The sequence below is a fragment of the Oncorhynchus mykiss genome, chromosome 21 (genome assembly GCF_057628025.1).
Source record: "Oncorhynchus mykiss isolate SJ-2025 chromosome 21, ASM5762802v1, whole genome shotgun sequence".
Taxonomy (NCBI): Eukaryota; Metazoa; Chordata; class Actinopteri; order Salmoniformes; family Salmonidae; genus Oncorhynchus; species Oncorhynchus mykiss.
In genome coordinates this window covers 40,957,482-40,979,021 of record NC_143042.1, presented here as the reverse complement: position 1 = coordinate 40,979,021, position 21,540 = coordinate 40,957,482, and the positions used below count along the sequence as shown (strand labels likewise).

Here is a 21,540-nt window from a genome sequence, read left to right as displayed (position 1 = left end):
TGAATCAGATAGGTTTCTTTCACTTCTGACACTCATCATATCCTTAAACAAGATGATGGGCATTTCAAGGCAAGACGACCTGAGAACCAACCTCTGCAATGGAACAGCACTTGATAGATATGTGGAATTCACCAGCGCGTCTGACAAGGAGGCCTTTCAGAATGTCAGCTGCTCCCTCCCAGCACAACAGATGAGACGAGCCAAGGAAGTTTTCCTACAAAACCTGAATACAAGCAAGATACTCACCAACGTAAGTAATTGGAATTAGGCTTACAACTGAATGCTATAAAATGTACCTTACGCCTGGAATCCTTAATGGTGAAACGGCCACGTCCGTTTGGGATATTACAACAACAAAGATGTTACAGCAAACAATTGACACTGTTCCCCCCCCCCCCCCCCCCCCCCGACATCATTGCACATGCGATAGAACAGCAGAATACCCACACTGCTCGATGCAATAACGAAGATGCTGGGTCGGACAGTGGCGCTGTTTCCCCTAATGCAGATTCCATCTTCAATTGTGTTGTTTGTTTCACTGTGACACACAGTGCATGTAATGAAGCAGCATCGTATTTCACTGACCTTTTCTCTCTTTTGGATCTTAATTGTTTGAAATCTATGGTAGTCACTGGCTGATGGTTGTGGCATGTGGCATATTGGTGATTTGCAATTAATGGCTATTTTCAGTCCAAGACATCCACATGTCACCAAGTAGGGAACAAATATTAAGGCTAAATAAGGAGTTCTTCGACTGTAGTCAATTGGAGCTTGTTACTGTCAAATTGCAGGCACATCCTGTGCAGCTGTAACACTCAACTTAATACTGCTGTATAATAATACATATTTTAGTTCTATTGAGCTGCATAGTTTCTAAGAAGCAAAGAAAACATTAAATTGGACTTACTTACTTATTCCTTTTAGCTCGCAGTAAACCAAAGGGCCTCAACAGTGCATTGAATTGGATATATACAATATTATACAATATTGTGTAGTCGGCAATCATTTAGGTTAATATTCTAGATCATTTTCTCTGGAGTATTTTCATTACTGAATCTCACTGTCTCCATGAGTTCACTTTTTCAATCTTGCATCGAACAGAGCATCCTAAGGTCAAAACTGTCCAAGACAATCACCATCTTAACCTGCGTTGTTTATTGCACATTTGAAATATGTGAGAGTGTATCTGTCTCAATATGTTGGCATGGTGGTATAACAGTTTGGACGGCTGTAGGGGGAAAGTATGTTTGAATAAACCCAAGGTGAGAGATTTTCCCTAAGCCTGAGAAGCTGAGCTTTTTGCTCTGTTAAAGAGGCTGTATGGAAGTTAAGTTACTAAACTCATGGAACCACACAATACCTAGTTTTCGGCTAACAAAATGCTTTTGCTCATGGGCGTTGGGAGTTGTATCCCTTTTAGTCAAATGAGGTCAATTCTGGGCAAAATACAGTGTATTCGGAAAGCCCTTGACTTTTTCCACATTTTGTTGTTATAGCCTTATTAAAAAATGTATTATATCGTTTTTTTGCCTCATCAATCTACACACAAAACCCCATAATGACAAAGCAATAACAGGTTTTTAAACATTTTTGCCAATGTATTACAAATATAAAACTGAAATTTACATAAGTATTCAGACCCTTTATTCAGTACTTTGTTGAAGCATCTTTTGCAGCGATTACAGCCTTGAGTCTTCTTGGGTATGGCGCTACAAGCTTGGTACACATGTATTTGGGGAGTTTCTCCCATTCTTCTCTGCAGATCCTCTAAAGCTCTGTCAGGTTGGATGGGGAGCATCACTACACAGCTATTTTCAGATCTCTCCAGAGATGTTCGATCGGGTTCAAGTCCGGGCTCTGGCTGGGCCACTCAAGAACATTCAGAGACTTGTCCCGAAGCCACTCATGCGTTATCTTGGCTGTGTGCTTAGGGTTGTTGGCCTGTTGGAAGGGGAACCTTCGCCCCAGTCTGAGTTCCTTAGCGCTCTGGAGAGGTTTTTATGAAGGATCTCTTTGTACTTTGTTCAGTAGATCTTTCCCTCAATCCTGACTAGTCTCCCAGTCCCTGCCGCTGAAAAATATCCCCACAGCATGATGCTGCCACCACCATGCTTCACCATAGGGATGGTGCCAGGTTTCGTCCGGACGTGACTCTTGGCAATCAGGCCAAAGAGTTCAATCTTGGTTTCATCACACCAAAGAATCTTGTTTTTCATGGTCTGAGAGTCCTTTAGGTGGCTTTTAGAAAACTCTAAGCGGTCTGTCATGTGCCATTTACCGATGAGTGGCTTCCATCTGGCCACTCTACCATAAAGGCCTGATTGGTGGAGTGCTGCATAGTGCTGGTTGTCCTTCTGGAAGGTCCTCCCATCTCCACAGAGGATCTCTGGAGCTCTGTCAGAGTGACCATTGGGTTCTTGGTCACCTCCCTGACCAAAGTCCTTGTCCCCCAATTGCACAGTTTGGCTGGGAGGCCAGCTCTAGGAAGAGTCTTGGTGGTGCCAAACTTCTTTCATTTAAGAATGATGGAGGCCAATGTGTTCTTGGGGATCTTCAATGCTGCAGACATTTTTTGGTACCCTTTCCCAGATCTGTGCCTCGACACAATCCTGTCTTGGAGCTCTACAGACAATTCCTTCAAACTCATGGCTTGGTTTTTTTCTCTGACATGCACTGTCAACTGTGGGACCTTATATAGACAGGTGTGTGCCTTTCCAAAACATGTCCAATCAATTTAAGGTGGACTCCATTCAAGTTTTAGAAACATCTCAAGGATGTTCAATGGAAACAGTATGCACCTGAGCTCAATTTCATGTCTCATAGCAAAGGGTCTGAATACTTATGTAAATAATATATCTCAGTTTACTTTAATGAATATGTAAAAATGTCTAGAAACCTGTTTTCGTTTTGTCATTATGGGGTATTGTGTTTAGATTGACAATGATTTTTTTCATGTAATCCATTTTAGAATAAGGCTGTAACAAAATGTGGAAAAAGGACAGGGTCCGGAAAACTTTCCGAATGCACTGTATCTGTCCATTTAGGGGAACCTTTTTGGCTCTAGAGCATCAAAGCCTAAATGTTTGCATTACCTCTTTAATTTAAGTTTGTTCTCTATACTTCTCCTATCATGGTCTCCAGTGGTCGTAGTAAAGTAAAAGCAATTCAATTTGTTTGAATAAAAATTGATATTTTCTTGATTTCATTTAAACATTATTTCCAGTAGAGGCTACAAAAGAGTGCACAAGTTTATCTTTGAGAGAAAGTGTATGGGACAGCAAAAGCAATAAATAAATGATAAGGCAAGAAGTACACAGGCGGAAAAAAAAGCCATTTGAGCAACTTAAGCCCGGAGGCATTTTCAGTCATAGACAAGAAAGCCAGACAAGCTCCGAGCAAAATGGAGCTGGAAAAACATCCTTTCACACTCAGAGAGATGGGAGTTGCGGAAAAGTGTTGATAACAAAAATATAAAGAAAGGGACTTAAGAAAGAAAGAAAGAAAAAAGAGACAGGGTTTATCGAGACAGAGTTGAGTGGTAGTGGGTGATTTGGACATTTGTTGCAGCTTAGCACAGTGCACGATAGATAGTAAGGTCATAGGAGGTGTTGGACAGTAAGTAACTGGTGCTCTCTACTTCTATCATACAATGGTCAAGGTGCACAGTAGGCTAGAGATGTATGAAAATAAGATGTTTTGACCTTAAATTAATTTAATTCAAAAAACGTTATTGATCCCCATAGGGCAAATAGGATTGGTCACCGGTGTAGAATGCATACAGTGATTAAAACTCATACAACAGATAGGTGACGTTTTTACAGGATCAGCCATAGCAGTACAGTGCCCATGGAGCAAATTAAGTTTAAGTGCTTTGCTCAAGGGCACATTGACAGATTTTCTTGGGTATTCGAACAAGCAACCTTTTGGTTAATGGCCCAAAGCTCTAACTGCTAGACTACCTGTTGCCTGAGCACTGATGGCTGTTGGAACAAGTACAATACATTGCGTCAATGGCATCAACAGAATAAATATAATTTAACATCTTACAAACTAGTAGTGTTGTTATGAGAACAGATGTTTTACCTCAAAACCAATTCCAGGTTTAGTATCATGATACCGAAACGATACTCAATACCAAAATGATATTTGATAACAAAACGATACCACAGCAAAATAAAAACATGTATTAGGTAAGGACACAGAATAACCACTGGGCCTATTTATTTATTTTTTACATTTAACAATATGTTGATAACTGGTAGAACAAATACAAATAAATGGAATATCTTCTATTCTATATTAAATTTCTTGCAAAAATAAAACACGTATTAAATAACAGAAGAATACCTTACATTTTCCAGATGAGAAACCATATCGGATACTTTTTTTTTTTACAATTACATCTAAGCCTTTTGAAAATGTAATTTAATACATATCAGGGTTAATTTGCTCATCCAAGATTCATAAAAGTAGCAGCTTTTTTGTCTTAAATTAAGGTTAGGATTAGGTATAAGGTTAGCGGTGTGGTTAAGGTTAGGTTTAAAATCACAATTTAAGAAAATAAATTATAGAAATAGACGGGGTTTGTGACTTTGTGGCTGTGGTAACTAGTGACAACCCTGCTGGCTGGCTAGTGGCTACTGCTAGCAAGCCTAGACAAATAGTCTAAATACTGTATATTGCTGTCAAGTTATCAGTGCATTTCACATTACTTTGGGTTGTGTAATCATATTATAATGCTAATATGAATGTCATGCTGAATATATGTTGATGTCTTGGTCACTCAAAAATAATAAACATTTAGTCTAATAATTATAGCGTTACAATGAAAATCTAACGTGTAAAATGTGTCATTTATGTCATTTTGGAACTAAATCTCCCTTGCGCTGCACTGCTTTGGTCACATTTTGCTTAATAGTTTATGTGGGCTGGTCCTCATCTCCTCTGTAATCAAAGTATTCCCATAGTTCGCTTCTGCAGACAGTGTTGTCAAATAGCTGCAGGGGTAAAGGTATGATGTTTTCATTAGAAGAAGCCATGCTGCCGGCTATGCATATTCATGGCGTGAGGCTAGTATCATAGCATCTCTCTCCATTTAATACCAGTAGTTGACGTCAACAACCTTTACCAATTTTTCAAAAATGGATTACCATAACGAAATGTATCCACCAATCCAAAGAAAGGATAGGCGGAAGCTAGAAAGTCTGCCATGCCGCTTTGTGGACAACGGCTCCTATTGTTAGGGCGGAGAGACATGTATCTTGTCAGTATATCCATAAACTTTGTTACTACTGCTCACTGAGAAGATTCAGACCAAATACTAGACAGACTCAATGCTCTCAATCCATACATGACGTGAGACACACGGAAGTACCGAAAGTAAAAACAATTCTAGTACCGAACTATGTTCTAGTATCGAAAAAGTACAGACGTTTCGGTGTACTGTGTAAACACTTATCCCAGGATAAATATATAATAATAACCAGTGTTATTATTTTTTTATATGATTTGAAAGTACATGGAATTACACAGGAACAATAGTTTTTGTGCCTGACTCATTTTGTGACAATAATATAACTATATATATATATATAAATAATGCCAAGAGTGTGCAAATCTGTCATCAAGGCAAAGGGTTTGAAGAATCTCAAATATAAAATATATTTTGATTTGTTTAACACCTTTTTTGGTTACTACATGATTCCATATGTGTTGTTTCGTAGTTGTGATGTCTTCACTATTATTCTACAATGTCGAAAATAGCAACAACTAAGAAAACCCTGGAATGAGTAGGTGTGTCCAAACTTTTGACTGGTACTGTATATATTTTCAGTAACATAATGTGCTGCTTGGGTGTTATGGACTCTGAAACAACACAAACCTGAGGGGTCATTTTTGGGCATTCCTTAATTAAGAAGTTACAGTACCCATTCAATCTAGTAAGGTCACTGTCTTACTAACCTTTGTAGTTTCTTTAGTCAACAAGGAAATTCGTTTTCTATTTTTGTAACCCCATTCCATGCTCTTGCCTTCTTTGGAAACACAGCTGAGAAATGACACATAATGCGTAAAATAAAGACTGTAACATCATACAGTTTATCAAATGGCTCTGAGATAGTGCCTTGGGTCTACTTTTAAAGCCTTTAATACGATACAGCCCAAGACCTCTCTCTCTGCCCGTTGACTACTTCGCTGTGATGTCAAGCTGTTTCACCCAAAATGTCCTGAGTGAGATGCCCATGCTTTTCCAATCAGCTTGTCTTAGCTTCCTTGTGTGTTGCTGCCGAGGTTAAAATTGAACCAAAATTAATGTACTCTTGAGTAGGGCTGCCTCAATTGCCGGGATAAACGGGGATTCGAGTGACACTTCCTTGAATTCGTAAACACTTTGTGGCTTATACTTTTCATAAACTCAACAGGGGGATTAAGATTCTCTCTCTCTCGATTTGAGATATATTTTTCTCAGTGAAGGTCACCAGGGACTCATGTCAACATACTCCGGACACATGGAAATGATAGTGTTTAAGGACATGTACAGTGGCTGGGCTCCCTTGGGCCAGTGTGCTCTAGCCATCAGATACATGGTATGGATATGAATCATATTCCTACCATTTCAGTAAAAACACATCCACTTAAAACGATCACTGCACTGTTGGGGAAGATATTGTTCTTGGCCATGTTTGAACTAAGTTAACACATTTTGATGGAGAGCACTATTGGAAAAATGCCTTGTCTAGGTTTTTTTTCTTCCAATGTAACAGTTACTATACTTAATATGGTGTTGTTTGTCCTCAAGCAACCATTGTTTTAAACTGAGAGGACATGCACCTGAACAAGGAAATACAGAAATACTCTCTGTCGGCCACTTTTATTGCAAACACCTGAGGTGTTTGATGTAACATTTGAGGTGTTAGCTAAAAGGGGAAGTTCAGTATTTTACAACTTTATGTTAAATGGTTCCTCACTCTGAAAGTAGTCTATTGGCTACAATAGACTACACCATGGTTTTAAACACCCACTACAAACATTAGCTAACTTGTAAGCTAAAAGCAATGGGAGTTATGGGCAACAGTTTAATTCAGATTGAGGAACCATGCATCTTACATTAAGTTGTGAAATACTGAACTTCCCCTTTAATACCCTTAAGCCTGTTACAAACAAATACGCATTATGTATTGGATATTACTCAACAACATTTGCTAAATCAACTTCTTATTCCCTCATTTAGTTACCTTTGGATGTGAATCCGGCAGAGACATTTGGATTAGTGGGGAGAACTACAGAAGATGCATTACATGTGATTGATGAGGTTGGTGTGGTAGTTATTTACCATCTGAAAGGATAGTAGGCCTACATGGAAATCTAGTAACATTCAGTATGTGTCACCCAGTAACCCCTATATGTCTCACTGTATGGAAATATCAAGACAAGTATATTGAGCAATTGCATGATAATGGATAGAATCCTATCAATTTGTTGTCTTCAAGTCAATAAATGAAGTACTACACTGCCATTTTCTGATCATTTGTTGTTGTAATAACACCCTTCACCAATACAGGTGAACAAGTTGCAGAACTCAATGCTGTTCAAGTCCGCTAACACGCTGGATTTCAGAGCGGATGCGTTAGGTAGTCTGAACATGCTACTATGTGGCAAAGCTCCAGACTCCAACTCCACAAATACCACCATGAATTTCTCTGCTTCTGGACTGACGAGGAATTACACAGAAAACAGTGAATTATCTGATTCCAGGAACCGCAGTTCCAGTAAGTATTGTTAATAGTTCACAATACCTTCTTGACCTATGAAAATATTTTAGAAAACAAGTACTGTCAAACTGTCATAACAGTTTTGGTGTTGTTCTCTACCAGATGATACACTATGAAGCAGACACAAAATTGTATATATTTGTGACACTAAATGGTTCTTCTATTTTTATTTGATACAGTGTATTGTATTGTCGTATAGTCACCTCCCAGTAAGCCGAAATTGGTTCTGTGAAAGTTCCCAGAACATTTAATTGTGGTAAAGGCGTAAGAAACATTCCCTCCAAAAGATATAATAACACAACATCTGTCCAGTTGTATAGAAAATTATACAATGTTTGTATTAGGGTGCAAAAAACATTCCTCTGATGTTAAACAGAACATATTTCTTTGTGGGGACAATACAAAAAATAGGTTCCCGAAACACAAAATAGTTGATGACCTTCATACAATGTTTGTATCAGAGGTCACAAAACTTTCCCTCAATGTTCCTTAACAATGTTAGTCCTTAACAGTAAATTATATTTTACTGTAAAGGAATTTTGTTGTTCAACAGTCCATGTGGAAACGCATATGGCAATTGTGATATTTATAGACATTTTTGAATTTTTTTTGAACAAATAATTATATGTCGATCCATTGATTCTTAAACAATATCAAGCCTTAAAATAGCGTATTATTATTGTGAAAAGGGTTCTTCGATCAGTTGTTCTGTCAAACAGCTGGCCATGTTGTGTAATGTACAGTACGTATACACAGCACAGACATGGTACTGAACCATGTTCAGAAATGACATTCATGAATGCTTCAAAGGTCACATTTGTCAAGTGGAATGTGTATAATTCCTCTGAACACTGATGATTTGTTTAAAAAAAAATTGGCTGCAATAGGCTTCCTCCAATGACAGCAAATCCATTTAGTTGTTACGGTTTTCTTCCTCCTCTTCCTCTGAAGAGGTAAAACAGGGATCGGACCAAAACGCAGCGTGGTTATTCATAAACATCTTTAATGAAAGATGAAAATACGAACAGTATACAAAAACAATAAACGTGAAAAACCGAAACAGCCCTATCTGGTGCAACAAACACAGAGACAGGAACAAGAAACAATCACCCACGAAATACTCAAAGAATATGGCTGCCTAAATATGGTTCCCAATCAGAGACAACGATAAACACCTGCCTCTGATTGAGAACCACTCTAGGCAACCATAGACTTACCTAGACTACTCTACTAAACACAACCCCATCAATCTACAAAAACCCCTAGACAAGACAAACACATAATTCACCCATGTCACACCCTGGCCTGACCAAAATAATAAAGAAAACACAAAATACTAAGGCCAGGGCGTGACATTAGTACAACAGTTACCTGCTAGGCATACACATGTGGTTGCTAATCCCAACAACATGAAATAAATATGTAGCCCGTTTCTTGGGTTTCTGTTTTCCCGACAAACGGGTGCTTTAAAATGCAGAGCCCTTGACTGTTCTGTTTATTGATTTATTCAGAGAGTTAAAGTTTTTTAAGGTCAGAAGATGCCAAACTAAAAACCCAGTGAGTCAGAGGTCATTCAATTCATCAATAATAAAAAAGCAGTTTCTGTCTAAAGAGAAAAGACGAACAAAGGAAATACATAAACTAATTGTACAGGTAGTTAGCAATAACAACGATACTACTGTCACGTATACAGCGCTTGAGGTCACCAGACTGATCATTATTACACACACCTGTCTACATTGTTATGCGCACCAGCGCCTCATCAGATTCACCTGGACTCCATCACCTGCCTCAGCTGGCTCGTCGGGCTCCCATGCCTCAGCTGGCTCAACGGGTTCCCACGTCTCAGCAGAGGCGACTGGCCCGCTCCTGGTCCCTGGGATCGTCCCTCTGGTCGGTGTCCTGCGGCCGGAGCCACGCATCAGTGAGGGGATACTGTCACGTATACTCCCTCTCTGTGCGCTATTACGCACACCTGTCACAATCGTTACTTGCACCAGTGCCTCATCAGACTCTCCTTGACTCCATCACCTGCCAGATTACCTTCCCTATATACACCGCTCAAAAAAATAAAGGGAACACTAAAATAACACATCCTAGATCTGAATGAATGAAATATTCTTATTAAATACTTTTTTCATTACATAGTTGAATGTGCTGACAACAAAATCACACAAAAATTATCAATGGAAATCAAATTTATCAACCCATGGAGGTCTGAATTTGGAGTCACACTCAAAATTAAAGTGGAAAACCACATTACAGGCTGATCCAACTTTGATGTAATGTCCTTAAAACAAGTCAAAATGAGGCTCAGTAGTGTGTGTGGCCTCCACGTGCCTGTATGACCTCCCTACAACGCCTGGGCAAGCTCCTGATGAGGTGGCGGATGGTCTCCTGAGGGATCTCCTCCCAGACCTGGACTAAAACATCCGCCAACTCCTGGACTCCTCGTCTGTGGCGCAACGTGGCGTTGGTGGATGGAGCGAGACATGATGTCCCAGATGTGCTCAATTGGATTCAGGTTTGGGGAACGGGCGGGCCAGTCCATAGCATCAATGCCTTCCTCTTGCAGGAACTGCTGACACACTCCAGCCACATGAGGTCTAGCATTGTCTTGCATTAGGAGGAACCCAGGGCTAACCGCACCAGCATATGGTCTCACAAGGGGTCTGAGGATCTCATCTCGGTACCTAATGGCAGTCAGGCTACCTCAGGCGAGCACATGGAGGGCTGTGCGGCCCCCCAAAGAAATGCCACCCCACACCATGACTGACCCACCGCCAAACCGGTCATGCTGGAGGATGTTGCAGGCAGCAGAACGTTCTCCATGGTGTCTCCAGACTCTGTCACGTCTGTCACATGTGCTCAGTGTGAACCTGCTTTCAGCTGTGAAGAGCACAGGGCGCCAGTGGCAAATTTGCCAATCTTGGTGTTCTCTGGCAAATGCCAAACGTCCTGCACAGTGTTGGGCTGTAAGCACAACCCCCACCTGTGGACGCCGGGCCCTCATACCACCCTCATGGAGTCTGTTTCTGACCGTTTGAGCAGACACATGCACATTTGTGGCCTGCTGGAGGTCATTTTGCAGGGCTCTGGCAGTGCTCCTCCTGCTCCTCCTTGCACAAAGGCGGAGGTAGCGGTCCTGCTGCTGGGTTGTTGCCCTCCTACGGCCTCCTCCACGTCTCCTGATGTACTGGCCTGTCTCCTGGTAGCGCCTCCATGCTCTGGACACTTCGCCGACAGACACAGCAAACCTTCTTGCCACAGCTCGCATTGATGTGCCATCCTGGATGAGCTGCACTACCTGAGCCACTTGTGTGGGTTGTAGACTCCGTCTCATGCTACCACTAGAGTGAAAGCACCGCCAGCATTCAAAAGTAACCAAAACATCAGCCAGGAAGCATAGGAACTGAGAAGTGGTCTGTGGTCACCACCTGCAGAACCACTCCTTTATTGGGTCTTGCTAATTGCCTATAATTTCCACCTGTTGTCTATTCCATTTGCACAACAGCATGTGAAATTTATTGTCAATCAGTGTTGCTTCCTAAGTGGACAGTTTGATTTCACAGAAGTGTGATTGACTTGGAGTTAAATTGTGTTGTTTAAGTGTTCCCTTTCTTTTTTTGAGCAGTGTATGTCACTCCCTTTGGTTCTTTCCCTAGTCGTTATTGTTTCTGTTTCAGTGTTTCATGTCTATACGCTACTCATGTTTCTAGTTTTTTTCCTTGTGTTATTTATTATTAAAGCCACTCCCTGTACTTGCTTCCCAATTCCCAGCGTACACGTAACAACTACAGCTAAGCTAAAGGAAAACAAAAAGAAGTGATTCAAGATTCAAGAACGGTCTAATGTAGTCTATTACAAACTGGATGGAATATGGAGAAAAATTATTCAACACAAGAACACTACCAAAAATAATTTGAAGACACTCGTTACTAAAGATGTCATCTATGATTCTCTAAATTATATTTTAAAGAGGAAGCTAAATATTTTAAGCAGATGCTCTCTTTTCCGTCTCATTCTCACCCTCTGAATGACAATTACTGAAAGGAATTCTTTCAACAAAAAAAATTAAAATGAACAAGTGTACAGAAAGATTAGTGCAAATGCCAAATTACAGAGGAATAACTTTTTGAGGCTATTAAATCCTTTTGGTCTGGAAAAACCCCAGGGCTTGATGGCATACCCGTAGAGATACAGTATATCAAGCCTTTTTTGATATAATCAAAGCTCCATTGTTAACTTGTTTTAACTACTCTACTATTATAGAAATGGTAGTCTGCCAGTCTGGCAGGAATGTCTGATTTCACTATTATTCACAAGATCCAAATGGCAAATATAAAGATCCAGTCTATCTAAAAAACTGGAGGCCTCTTATACTTCAATGCTGTAATGCAGAATTTAAAAGGTTTTACAAGGTATTGTTCATCCTGATCAGACAGGTTTTTTACATAGACGATACATTGGAGAGAATATACGACAACCACTATGAATAATAGAACAACATGAAACATCTAAGAAGCCAGACCTGGTATTTATAGCGGAAAATGAAAAGGCCTTTGATAAAGTAAGGTTAGATTTTATTTATAATGATTTTTATAGTGATTTTTAAAATTTCTGTGATTCTCTTATAAAATGGGTAAAAGTAACTTATCTCAACCCCAAGTGTAAAATAGTAAATAGCGGCTACTCCTCAGAGAGTTTTGAAATGTCAAGAGGAGTTTAACAAGGTTGTCCGCTGTCACCATATCTATTCGTCATGGCCATCAAAATGCTAGCTATTAAAATCAGATCAAATAACATTAGAGGATTAGAAATCCAAGGCTTAAAAACAAAGGTGTCCATGTATGCCGATGACTCAAGTTTTATATTAAGTCCACAAGATAGATCCCTGCAATGTCTCATTGAAGGTGTACATAACTTTGCTGGACTCTCTGGACTAAAACTTAATTAACATAAGTGTACAATATTATGTATTAGATCTTAAAAAATACAGCTTTTACATTACCCTGCAGTTTACCTATAAAATAGGCTGATGGTGAAGTAGATATACTTGGTATTCATATCACATAATATAAAAATGAGCTCTCCACAATGAATTTCATTAGAAAACTTGCAAAAATAAACAAGATCCTGCAACCTTGGAGAGGTAAATACCTGTCCTTTTATGGAACAATTACACTAATTAACTCCTTAGTCATATCTCAGTTTACTCACTTACTTATGGCGCTGCCGACTACTGATTATTCATTTTTCAAATCATATGAGCAAAAAATATTTAGCTTTTTCTGGGATGCTAAACAAGACAAATAAAGCGTGCCTATCTATATCATGAATATGAACTGGGTGGGTTTCAGTTATAAAATATAAATGCTCTAAACCTCTCTCTAAAAGCTTCACTTATCCAAATGGTTCTCAAATAGATTACTAAGAAAAACTCATCCATTGTTTAAAAATTGCCATTTTGCCTTTGTGCAGATTGCCATGTCTCTTTTTCGATGAATAGAAAATAAAACTTTTTTCAAAGTATCTCTCTTTTACAAACAAGCATTGCAGAGCTAGCTAAATTTTCAATTTCACCCCCCTGAAAAGAGAACAAATAGTAGAACAAATATTATGGCTGAACTTAAATGTGCTGGTTGATAAAATAACTGTATTTATGGAAAAGCTGTTTGAAAAGGGTGTTTTGTTTGTAAATTATATTGTAAATTGGAATGGTAGAGTTATGTCTTTCATGGAGTTATCATAATTGTAAGGGAAGGTCTGCTCAATCCAAGATTACAACCAATTGATTACAGCATTACCCCAAAAATGGAGGAGGCCGGTGGTCAGCGGGAGGAGGTAGGGAAGATGTCTGTCTTCCCAACATAAAGGATCAAAACTGGCGGAGGAATAAAAATAGCATAAATAGGAAAGTTTACCAGTTTCATTTGAGGACGCGGATGTTGACAGCTGTGCCGTACAGAATACAAACAAGTTGGGAAGTGATTTTTGATGTAACGATTCCATGCTACAGGGAGTATGAGTTGTATGAGGGGTATTGGGGGTGCGGAATGGAATTATTAAAATATATATATATTTGGGGGTGGGGGGGTGGTTTTGGATGGTTGAGGAGCAACTCTTGGAGAACTGTTGGGAGGGGGATCTTGGAAGGCTGGTGGCCTGGCGGTTGTGAGCTTGGGCCGGTGGCTGATGGGTCGCTGGTTCGGGACCCCGTTTTTGACCTTGTGGGAGATCTGCCGATTTGCCCTTGTGCAGGACGTTGACCTTAGTTGCTTCTGTGGGTCACTCTGGGTGGGAGTCTGTTAGATGACTAATGTGATGTAGATGTTGAGCGGCTTCACTGCAAGTAGATCATATGTTTTCAATATTCAACAGAACCCCCCCCCCCCCCCCCCCCCCCCCAAAAAAAAAAGAAAAAAAGTCTAGAACCTTATCAGGGGTCTGACCCATCAAATCAAGCTATTTATTTACATTGCTGAGTTCCTCATTACACAATTGTTTGTCCCTCTGCTTACCACAGATCGCAATTTCTCAAGTGTGATGTCTTTGGAGTTATACTAATTAGGGGCTGCACAATCCAATTCCATTAATTGCCTATTCGTTTGAGGATCCACAGGAAAGAAAATGAACGATTTTAATAAGCTTGACTCTTCCCAGGAATAAAGTTACACTCTAAAGTGGATTTGTGTGCTGGTGCCACTACAAATTAGTAAAACAATGCAGCAACCATTTGAAATGAGCGCAAACACCTCTGCCGGCATGCTAATAGCTTTTCTTGCCTCTTTTTATTGTTATGTAAAGTAAATGGGTATGGAATAAACATTTGCAAGGCTCCAAGTGCACTCTGAGGAATATTAAAATAGAAACAATAAAGGCTAGAAAAGACATTTGGTAAATACTCAATTTTGTTATCCCTCCCAAATTAATTCATGATGGCATTCGGCACCATCCAATAGCATCATTAAGGAAAATAACAGTGTGATACATTTCTTTCCTTGGCAGTAAACAGTATTTTTGTTTAAAAGATTCTCCCACAATGAGATTAGCCCTTTCGATCGATCGTTTACAACCACCAATGTACTGGAGAATCACATATCTATTCATTCGTAGAAGAAAATGTGTGTAGGCCATTGACATTTTTGATTTTGAAAGCCAATATAATACAGAATGACACATTAATTTAGCTGTTGTATTTTTATTGGTGTAGTTTTGTACAGGGAGGCTCTTTCTGTGAACTGGCATGATTGTAAAATATTGATTAGATTGATATTGTAGTTGCAGTACAGTGGCAGTGGAGCATTGTGTGTGTGTGTGTGTGTGTGCATGTGTGTTATGTCTGAGTGACAAAAGGAATTGTCTGTCTTTCACGTAAGAGAAATTCCTGCTTGAATGACACATATTCTAGAGAGTTCTATTTCAATGTTGGACGCAAGAGATGTTTGTTGCGGGCAAGAGAAGCAGTGAAGTCTGAGTGAGTGATGTGTGTGTTAGCCCAGTTAGGTAGGTGTGTGACTGACTGTGTGTGTGTGAGTTGTCTTGTTTCTGCGCTGTGCCGAGTTGATCCACTCTCCAGGGTACAACTCAAATTGATTAAATTTGCTAGGTAAGATGAGGGGCTGCCTAAACGCTCTAAGCAATTACTTGGCTGCAGCTCCCTGTGTAAAATATGGATTCAGTTCCTCACCGTTGTGTGATAAATCGGAACCTTTGGTCAGAATACGATGGTGAGTCACAGTTTTGGGGGAGATAAATATTCGTACGGATAAGAATGGGCGGAAGAGATTCATCCTGATGTCAATATTTATTGGACGGAAAGCTACAAGCCATGTGTCCCTGTGTACTTCCTGTCTAAGCAATGTGATTTTAGGAAATGACATCTGTGTGGTCGGGGGAAACAGCTGGCTGCAGTGAGGGCGGCCATTAGCTCTTGACAGAGTCTCCCCGGAGCACCTGAGTAGGGATTGCCGCAAGGCAAAAGGCAAACGTTTATCGCACATCCTGCACTGCAAATGGCCACTAAAATCTTTGACGGCATGATAGGTAGCCAGCTGTGAAGAGAGCACTGTGGTAGAGGAGGTGGAACAGTCTTTTGGGTCGAGCTGACGAGCCAAGTGTAGACATACGCACCTGAGCCCAGACAGACGGACGGACAGAAACACAGAGCAGGACAGACCGTTAGACAAAGACGCAGTTACACATAGGACAGATGGACGGACAGACCACCATCAGAGAAGGACAGCCAGGCTGGCAGACAGACAGGCAGATACACAGAGATGCTGAGCAAGACAGACAGACACATCCGCACACCCCTAGAGAAACACACACAAATGAAGGTTGCAGCACCTGTCACTGTGCTGTTCCCTTAGATCTATGTCTCTGCATAACCTACAAAGCACTCCAACCGACCTAGCAGTATTCACATTGGCAGATTGGATAAATTAATAATGATCCCGCTGCAGCTGAGCATATTGACTTGTTTTCTCCCTCCGTGTTGAGCACTCCCCACCTCCTATGTATTCAGCTAGACTACCGTACAAATGTCTTGCTCCATTCCTCTCTCCCCAGACATTGTGTTATTAGGTACACATTAATGGAGTCATTTGGGGTCTTTGAAGTGTGGTAATTACATTAAATCTTCTGCATAGTGAAAAGTTAAAACTTGACCGATTGTGTCATATCGCCTGCTACTTCTGTTATTAAGATGACTGTTTATTATCTCAGCAGTGACGTGCTGGTTTGCTGTGATTGCCAGGAGATTTCTGGCGATCTTTGTAATTGTGGCTCATCCATTATATTCAGCATTCAGATTGTCCTTTCTCTAAACTAAGTCCCAAATGGCACGCTATTCCCTATATAGTGCAATACTTTTCAATAGGGCTTTGGTCAGAAGTAGTCCACTATAGGGAATAGGGTGCCATTTGGGATGGATATTTAATTTTAGGCTTCTAACCCTGAAACACAACAGATGAACAAACTTGCATTTTGATGGTAATTTTGATGGTAACAGATGGATAAAATGTGATGCCAATATAAAATGTTTTTGATGTTTGTTATTATCAAGATATCATTAATTTATCTTGTGTTGTATTGAGTTGTTTGGCCCATGTACTCGTTCAGACAGATTGCATTTTTCCATTTTGAAGTTATTAACAGGTGTATTATCTCTCACCAGGTGCCTTCTGCAAAACATTGATTGATACTCTTGAGGGAACTCCTGGCCTATATGTTGTCTGGAGTACGTTTCGGCCCCTAATCCAAGGGAAGGTCCTCTACACCCCTGACACACCTGCCACTCGACTAATGGTGAAAGAGGTAAGTAAAAGAGAAACTCATATTGTATGCACATTGGTTCAGGCGCTGGACCAGCAAAAAAAACATAAAAGTGAATATATATCTGCTAGGGTCAATTTGAATAGAAGTCAGTGAAGAGAACTGAAAGTAAACTGATGTCTGCAACACTCATATCAGTGTCATGGACGTTTACACTCGTATCAGTGTCATGGACATTTACACTCCATGACACTGATACGAGTGTAAACGTCCATGACACTGATACAAGAGTAAACGCCCATGATACTGATACGAGTGTAAACGTCCATGACACTGAAATGAGAGTAAACGTCCATGCCACTGAAATTAGTGTAATCATCCATGACACTGATACAAGAGTAAACATCCATGATACTGATACGAGTGTAAACGTCAATGACACTGAAATGAGAGTAAACGTCCATGACACAGACATGAATGTAAACGTTCATGACACTGACATGAATGTAAACGTCCATGACACTGAAATTAGTGTAAACGTCCATGACACTGATACAAGAGTAAACGTCCATGATACTGATATGTGTGTACACGTCCATGACACAGAAATGAGAGTAAACGTCCATGACACTGACACGAATGTAAACGTTATGTACGTTTACACTCGTATCAGTGTCATGTACGTTTACACTTGTATCAGTGTCATGGACGTTTACACTCGTATCAGTGTCATGGATGATTACACTCATTTCAGTGGCATGGACGTTTACACTCATACTGTATCAGTGTCATGGATGTTTACATTCATATCAGTGTCATGGATGTTTACACTCGTATCAGTGTCATGGATGTTTACAATCTTATCAGTGGCATGGACGTTTACACTCGCATCAGTGGCATGGATGTTTACAATCTTATCAGTGGCATGGACGTTTACACTCGTATCAGTGTCATGGATGTTTACAATCTTATCAGTGGCATGGACGTTTACACTCGTATCAGTGTCATGGATGTTTACAATCTTATCAGTGGCATGGACGTTTACACTCGTATCAGTGGCATGGATGTTTACAATCTTATCAGTGGCATGGACGTTTACACTCATATCAGTGTCATGGACGTTTACACTCACACTATCAGTGTCATGGACGTTTACAATCATGTCGGTGTCATGGATGTTTACACTCATATCAGTGTCATGGATGTTTACACTCGTATCAGTGTCATGGACATTTATACTTATTTCAGTGGCATGGACGTTTGCACTCATATCAGTGTCATGGACATTTACACTCATATCAGTGTCATGGATGTGTACACTCATATCAGTGTCATGGACGTTTACACTCATATCAGTGTCATGGACATATATAGTAATTTCTGTGGCATGGACATTTACACTCATTTCAGTGTCATAGATGTTTACAATCTTATCAGTGGCATGGACGTTTACACTCGTATCAGTGGCATGGACGTTTACACTCATATCAGTGTCATGGAAGTTTACACTCACACTGTATCAGTGTCATGGACGCTTACAATCATGTCGGTGTCATGGATGTTTACACTCATATCAGTGTCATGGATGTTTACACTCATACCATATCAGTGTCATGGACATATATACTAATTTCTGTGACATGGACGTTTACACTCATATCAGTGTCATGGACGTTTACACTCATACCATATCAGTGTCATGGACATTTACACTCATTTCAGTGTCATAGATGTTTACATTCGCATCAATGTCATGGATGTTTACACTCGTATCAGTGTCATGGACGTTTACACTCATATCAGTGTCATGGACGTTTATTCTTTACACTTTATCAGTGTCATTTACTTTCATGTAGTACACTTACTCACTAATATTTCCTAAAATGTACAAACCTGTTATGTGACATTACTTGGGTGTCTATGTAAGTAGCTTGTACCATTAAAACTTTTGCAATTGTATCTATTTGCATATTTTCACTCCACAAATCAGTTGGCATTTACATTAGCTGGTAAATAAAAACGTGATGATATACGCCATGAACCCGTCTCCAAAAAAACAGCTAGGAAGAGGAGATGGAGAACACACTCGGGGGAGATGGAAAATGTAATGTATTTTTCATGAAGTTTCTTCCGATATTAACATCATTTTGACAACGGCATAAACAAAACAAACAAATGTCGAGAAGCTGTAGGGAATTGGATGTGGAGAATATCCAGTGAGATGATGACTTCTAGCGGATCCACCAACTTCACAGTGACCGGCTCGGTCTTGGCATAGGGGCCCGTCTTTACACTCGGCACAGGCCGATTGTTTACATCTCAGTGCTCGGGATTAAATAACCCTGTTTACATTAGTCACAACGGGGGGAATATGAATCAGATGGGTCTCTTGGGGGTTAGGTGAAAGTACGAAGAAGCAGTATGTTCTCAAGGTCGGACTGGCTACAAAATAAATTAGATAGCACAGTGGGAATTCCATCAATTGGAGGACAAACAGATATGGCATTTTCCATTTTTTAATCACCATACATCTCTCTATCTTGTTTCAGGCAAATAGCACATTCAATGCATTGGCCATGATAAAAGAGCTGGCGGAAGCTTGGGAGGATTTCGGACATCTTGTTTGGGACTACTTTCAAAATGGCCGCCAAGTCAATGCACTGCGGGTAAGATTTATGACTCCTTCAATAGAAACACGGATATTTGATGTACTGTACTGCACCGGAGAGCTGGTTTACATGTATCCGATGTTAGACAAGGCTGAGTGACTTGTCATACATGCATCAGTGTCACAGTGTCTTATTATGTCTAATGTTAAAGTAACTAATGTTAAAGTAACTGTCCAGTGTTTCCAGATTTCTATGAAATATGAACTGTAATTAATTACAATATGAGTTAAATAGTTTTCCTTCCCCAAAAATGTTAATTAAGTATGTTAAAAATCAGTTTTTCTGTGTTGGGATGGTGTGGACATAGCCCAACAACAGAATGGTGTGGGCGTATACTAGGGTTGAAGGGTGGGAACCACCGAGATTTCCCGGGATTTACAGCCTAAAACCACTCCCCTTTCCCGGGATAAATAACTGCGAGAAACCAGTAAATTCTAATAAATCATTTATATAAACAGCATGGCGTGAAATGGAACTGTTAAATTACATGCAATGTCTAAATCTCGCTTCTCGTTGGCCTCTGAATGATGAATCAACACTCAGGGTGGGGACAGACAGTCTATCTCAGTATGGAGAACAGTTCACAATGCATGTAAACCTATCATCTCATTATGGTAACTTTTTTTCTTGTGACAAGGAGGCCTACATTTGCTGCAGCATAGCCTATGCTACAGTAATATAAAGACTGAATGTTCGTCTAATTTACCCATCTCCATCTGGCTTTCGGGGGTCACCTTGTTTTTAATTTTACAGATGATCATTTTTTTAACTGCAGCTGCAGTTTTAAAACAGCTATCAAGCACTCTCCTGCCGTCTTTCTCTCTTTCCATCAACTCTAATCAAATTGCATCCAAAATAGATAATCCTGTTCTAAATTGATATATAGCCCTATATATAGGCATCTTAGCCTACCTCTTTCACATAATACATCCAATGCAGTATTAGCCTTATATTTAGCTAATTAATGATGGCTTATGCATAATATGCTTCTAACTTATAGTTTTGTCTCTTGCGCAATACGCACACACCTGTGCTCTGCTGGCCTCTCAACCTCTTAAGGATCGGACCCTTTATTTCAATTTTCTCCTAAAATGACATACCCAAATCTAACTGCCTGTAGCTCAGGACCTGGAGCAAGGATATGCATATTCTTGTTACCATTTGAAAGGAAACACTTTGAAGTTTGTGGAAATGTGAAATTAATGTAGGATAATATAACACATTAGATCTGGTAAAAGGTAATACAAAGAAAAAAACATGTTTTTTGTATTTTTTGTACCATCATCTTTGAAACGCAAGAGAATGTAATATTCCAAATGTAATATTCCAGGTTAGGCACAATTTTGATTTTGGCCACTAGATGGCAGCAGTGTATGTGCAACGTTTTAGACTGATTCAATGAACCATTGCATTTCTGGTCAAAATGCTGTATCAAGACTGCCCCAATGTGCCTAATTGGTTAATTCATACATTTTAAAGTTCATAACTGTGCACTGTCCTCAAACAATAGCATGGTATTCTGTCACTGTAATAGCTACTGTAAATTGTACAGTGCAGTAAGATTAATAAGAATTTAAGCTTTCTGCCCATATCAGATATGGCTATGTCCTGGGAAATGTTCTTGTTATTTACAACCTCATGCTAATAACGTTAGCCTATGTTAGCTCAACCGTCCCACGGGGGGGGGGGGGGGGGGGGGGGGGGGACTCCTTAGCTCTTGGAGTCCCATGCAGGAAAAGCTAGACTAGAATAGCTTGCTGGACATTATATTTTTAGCATTTCTTATACCAATATACTATTCAAAGAGGGACACAAGCTCTTTTTTG

The 21,540-nt window shown here is 39.9% G+C and overlaps 1 protein-coding gene across 1 annotated transcript in view; it reads left to right on the top strand.

The window, feature by feature from the left end:
* The window catches only part of LOC110500599 (phospholipid-transporting ATPase ABCA1), a 279,746-nt gene that overhangs the window by 32,124 nt on the left and 226,082 nt on the right, over positions 1–21,540 (top strand). Inside the window, exons 6-10 of the mRNA XM_090214665.1 lie at positions 53–250; positions 7,229–7,309; positions 7,559–7,760; positions 16,948–17,087; positions 19,595–19,711. Coding sequence (XP_090070791.1) covers positions 53–250; positions 7,229–7,309; positions 7,559–7,760; positions 16,948–17,087; positions 19,595–19,711 — 738 coding nt within the window. The remainder of the gene's footprint in view (positions 1–52; positions 251–7,228; positions 7,310–7,558; positions 7,761–16,947; positions 17,088–19,594; positions 19,712–21,540) is intronic.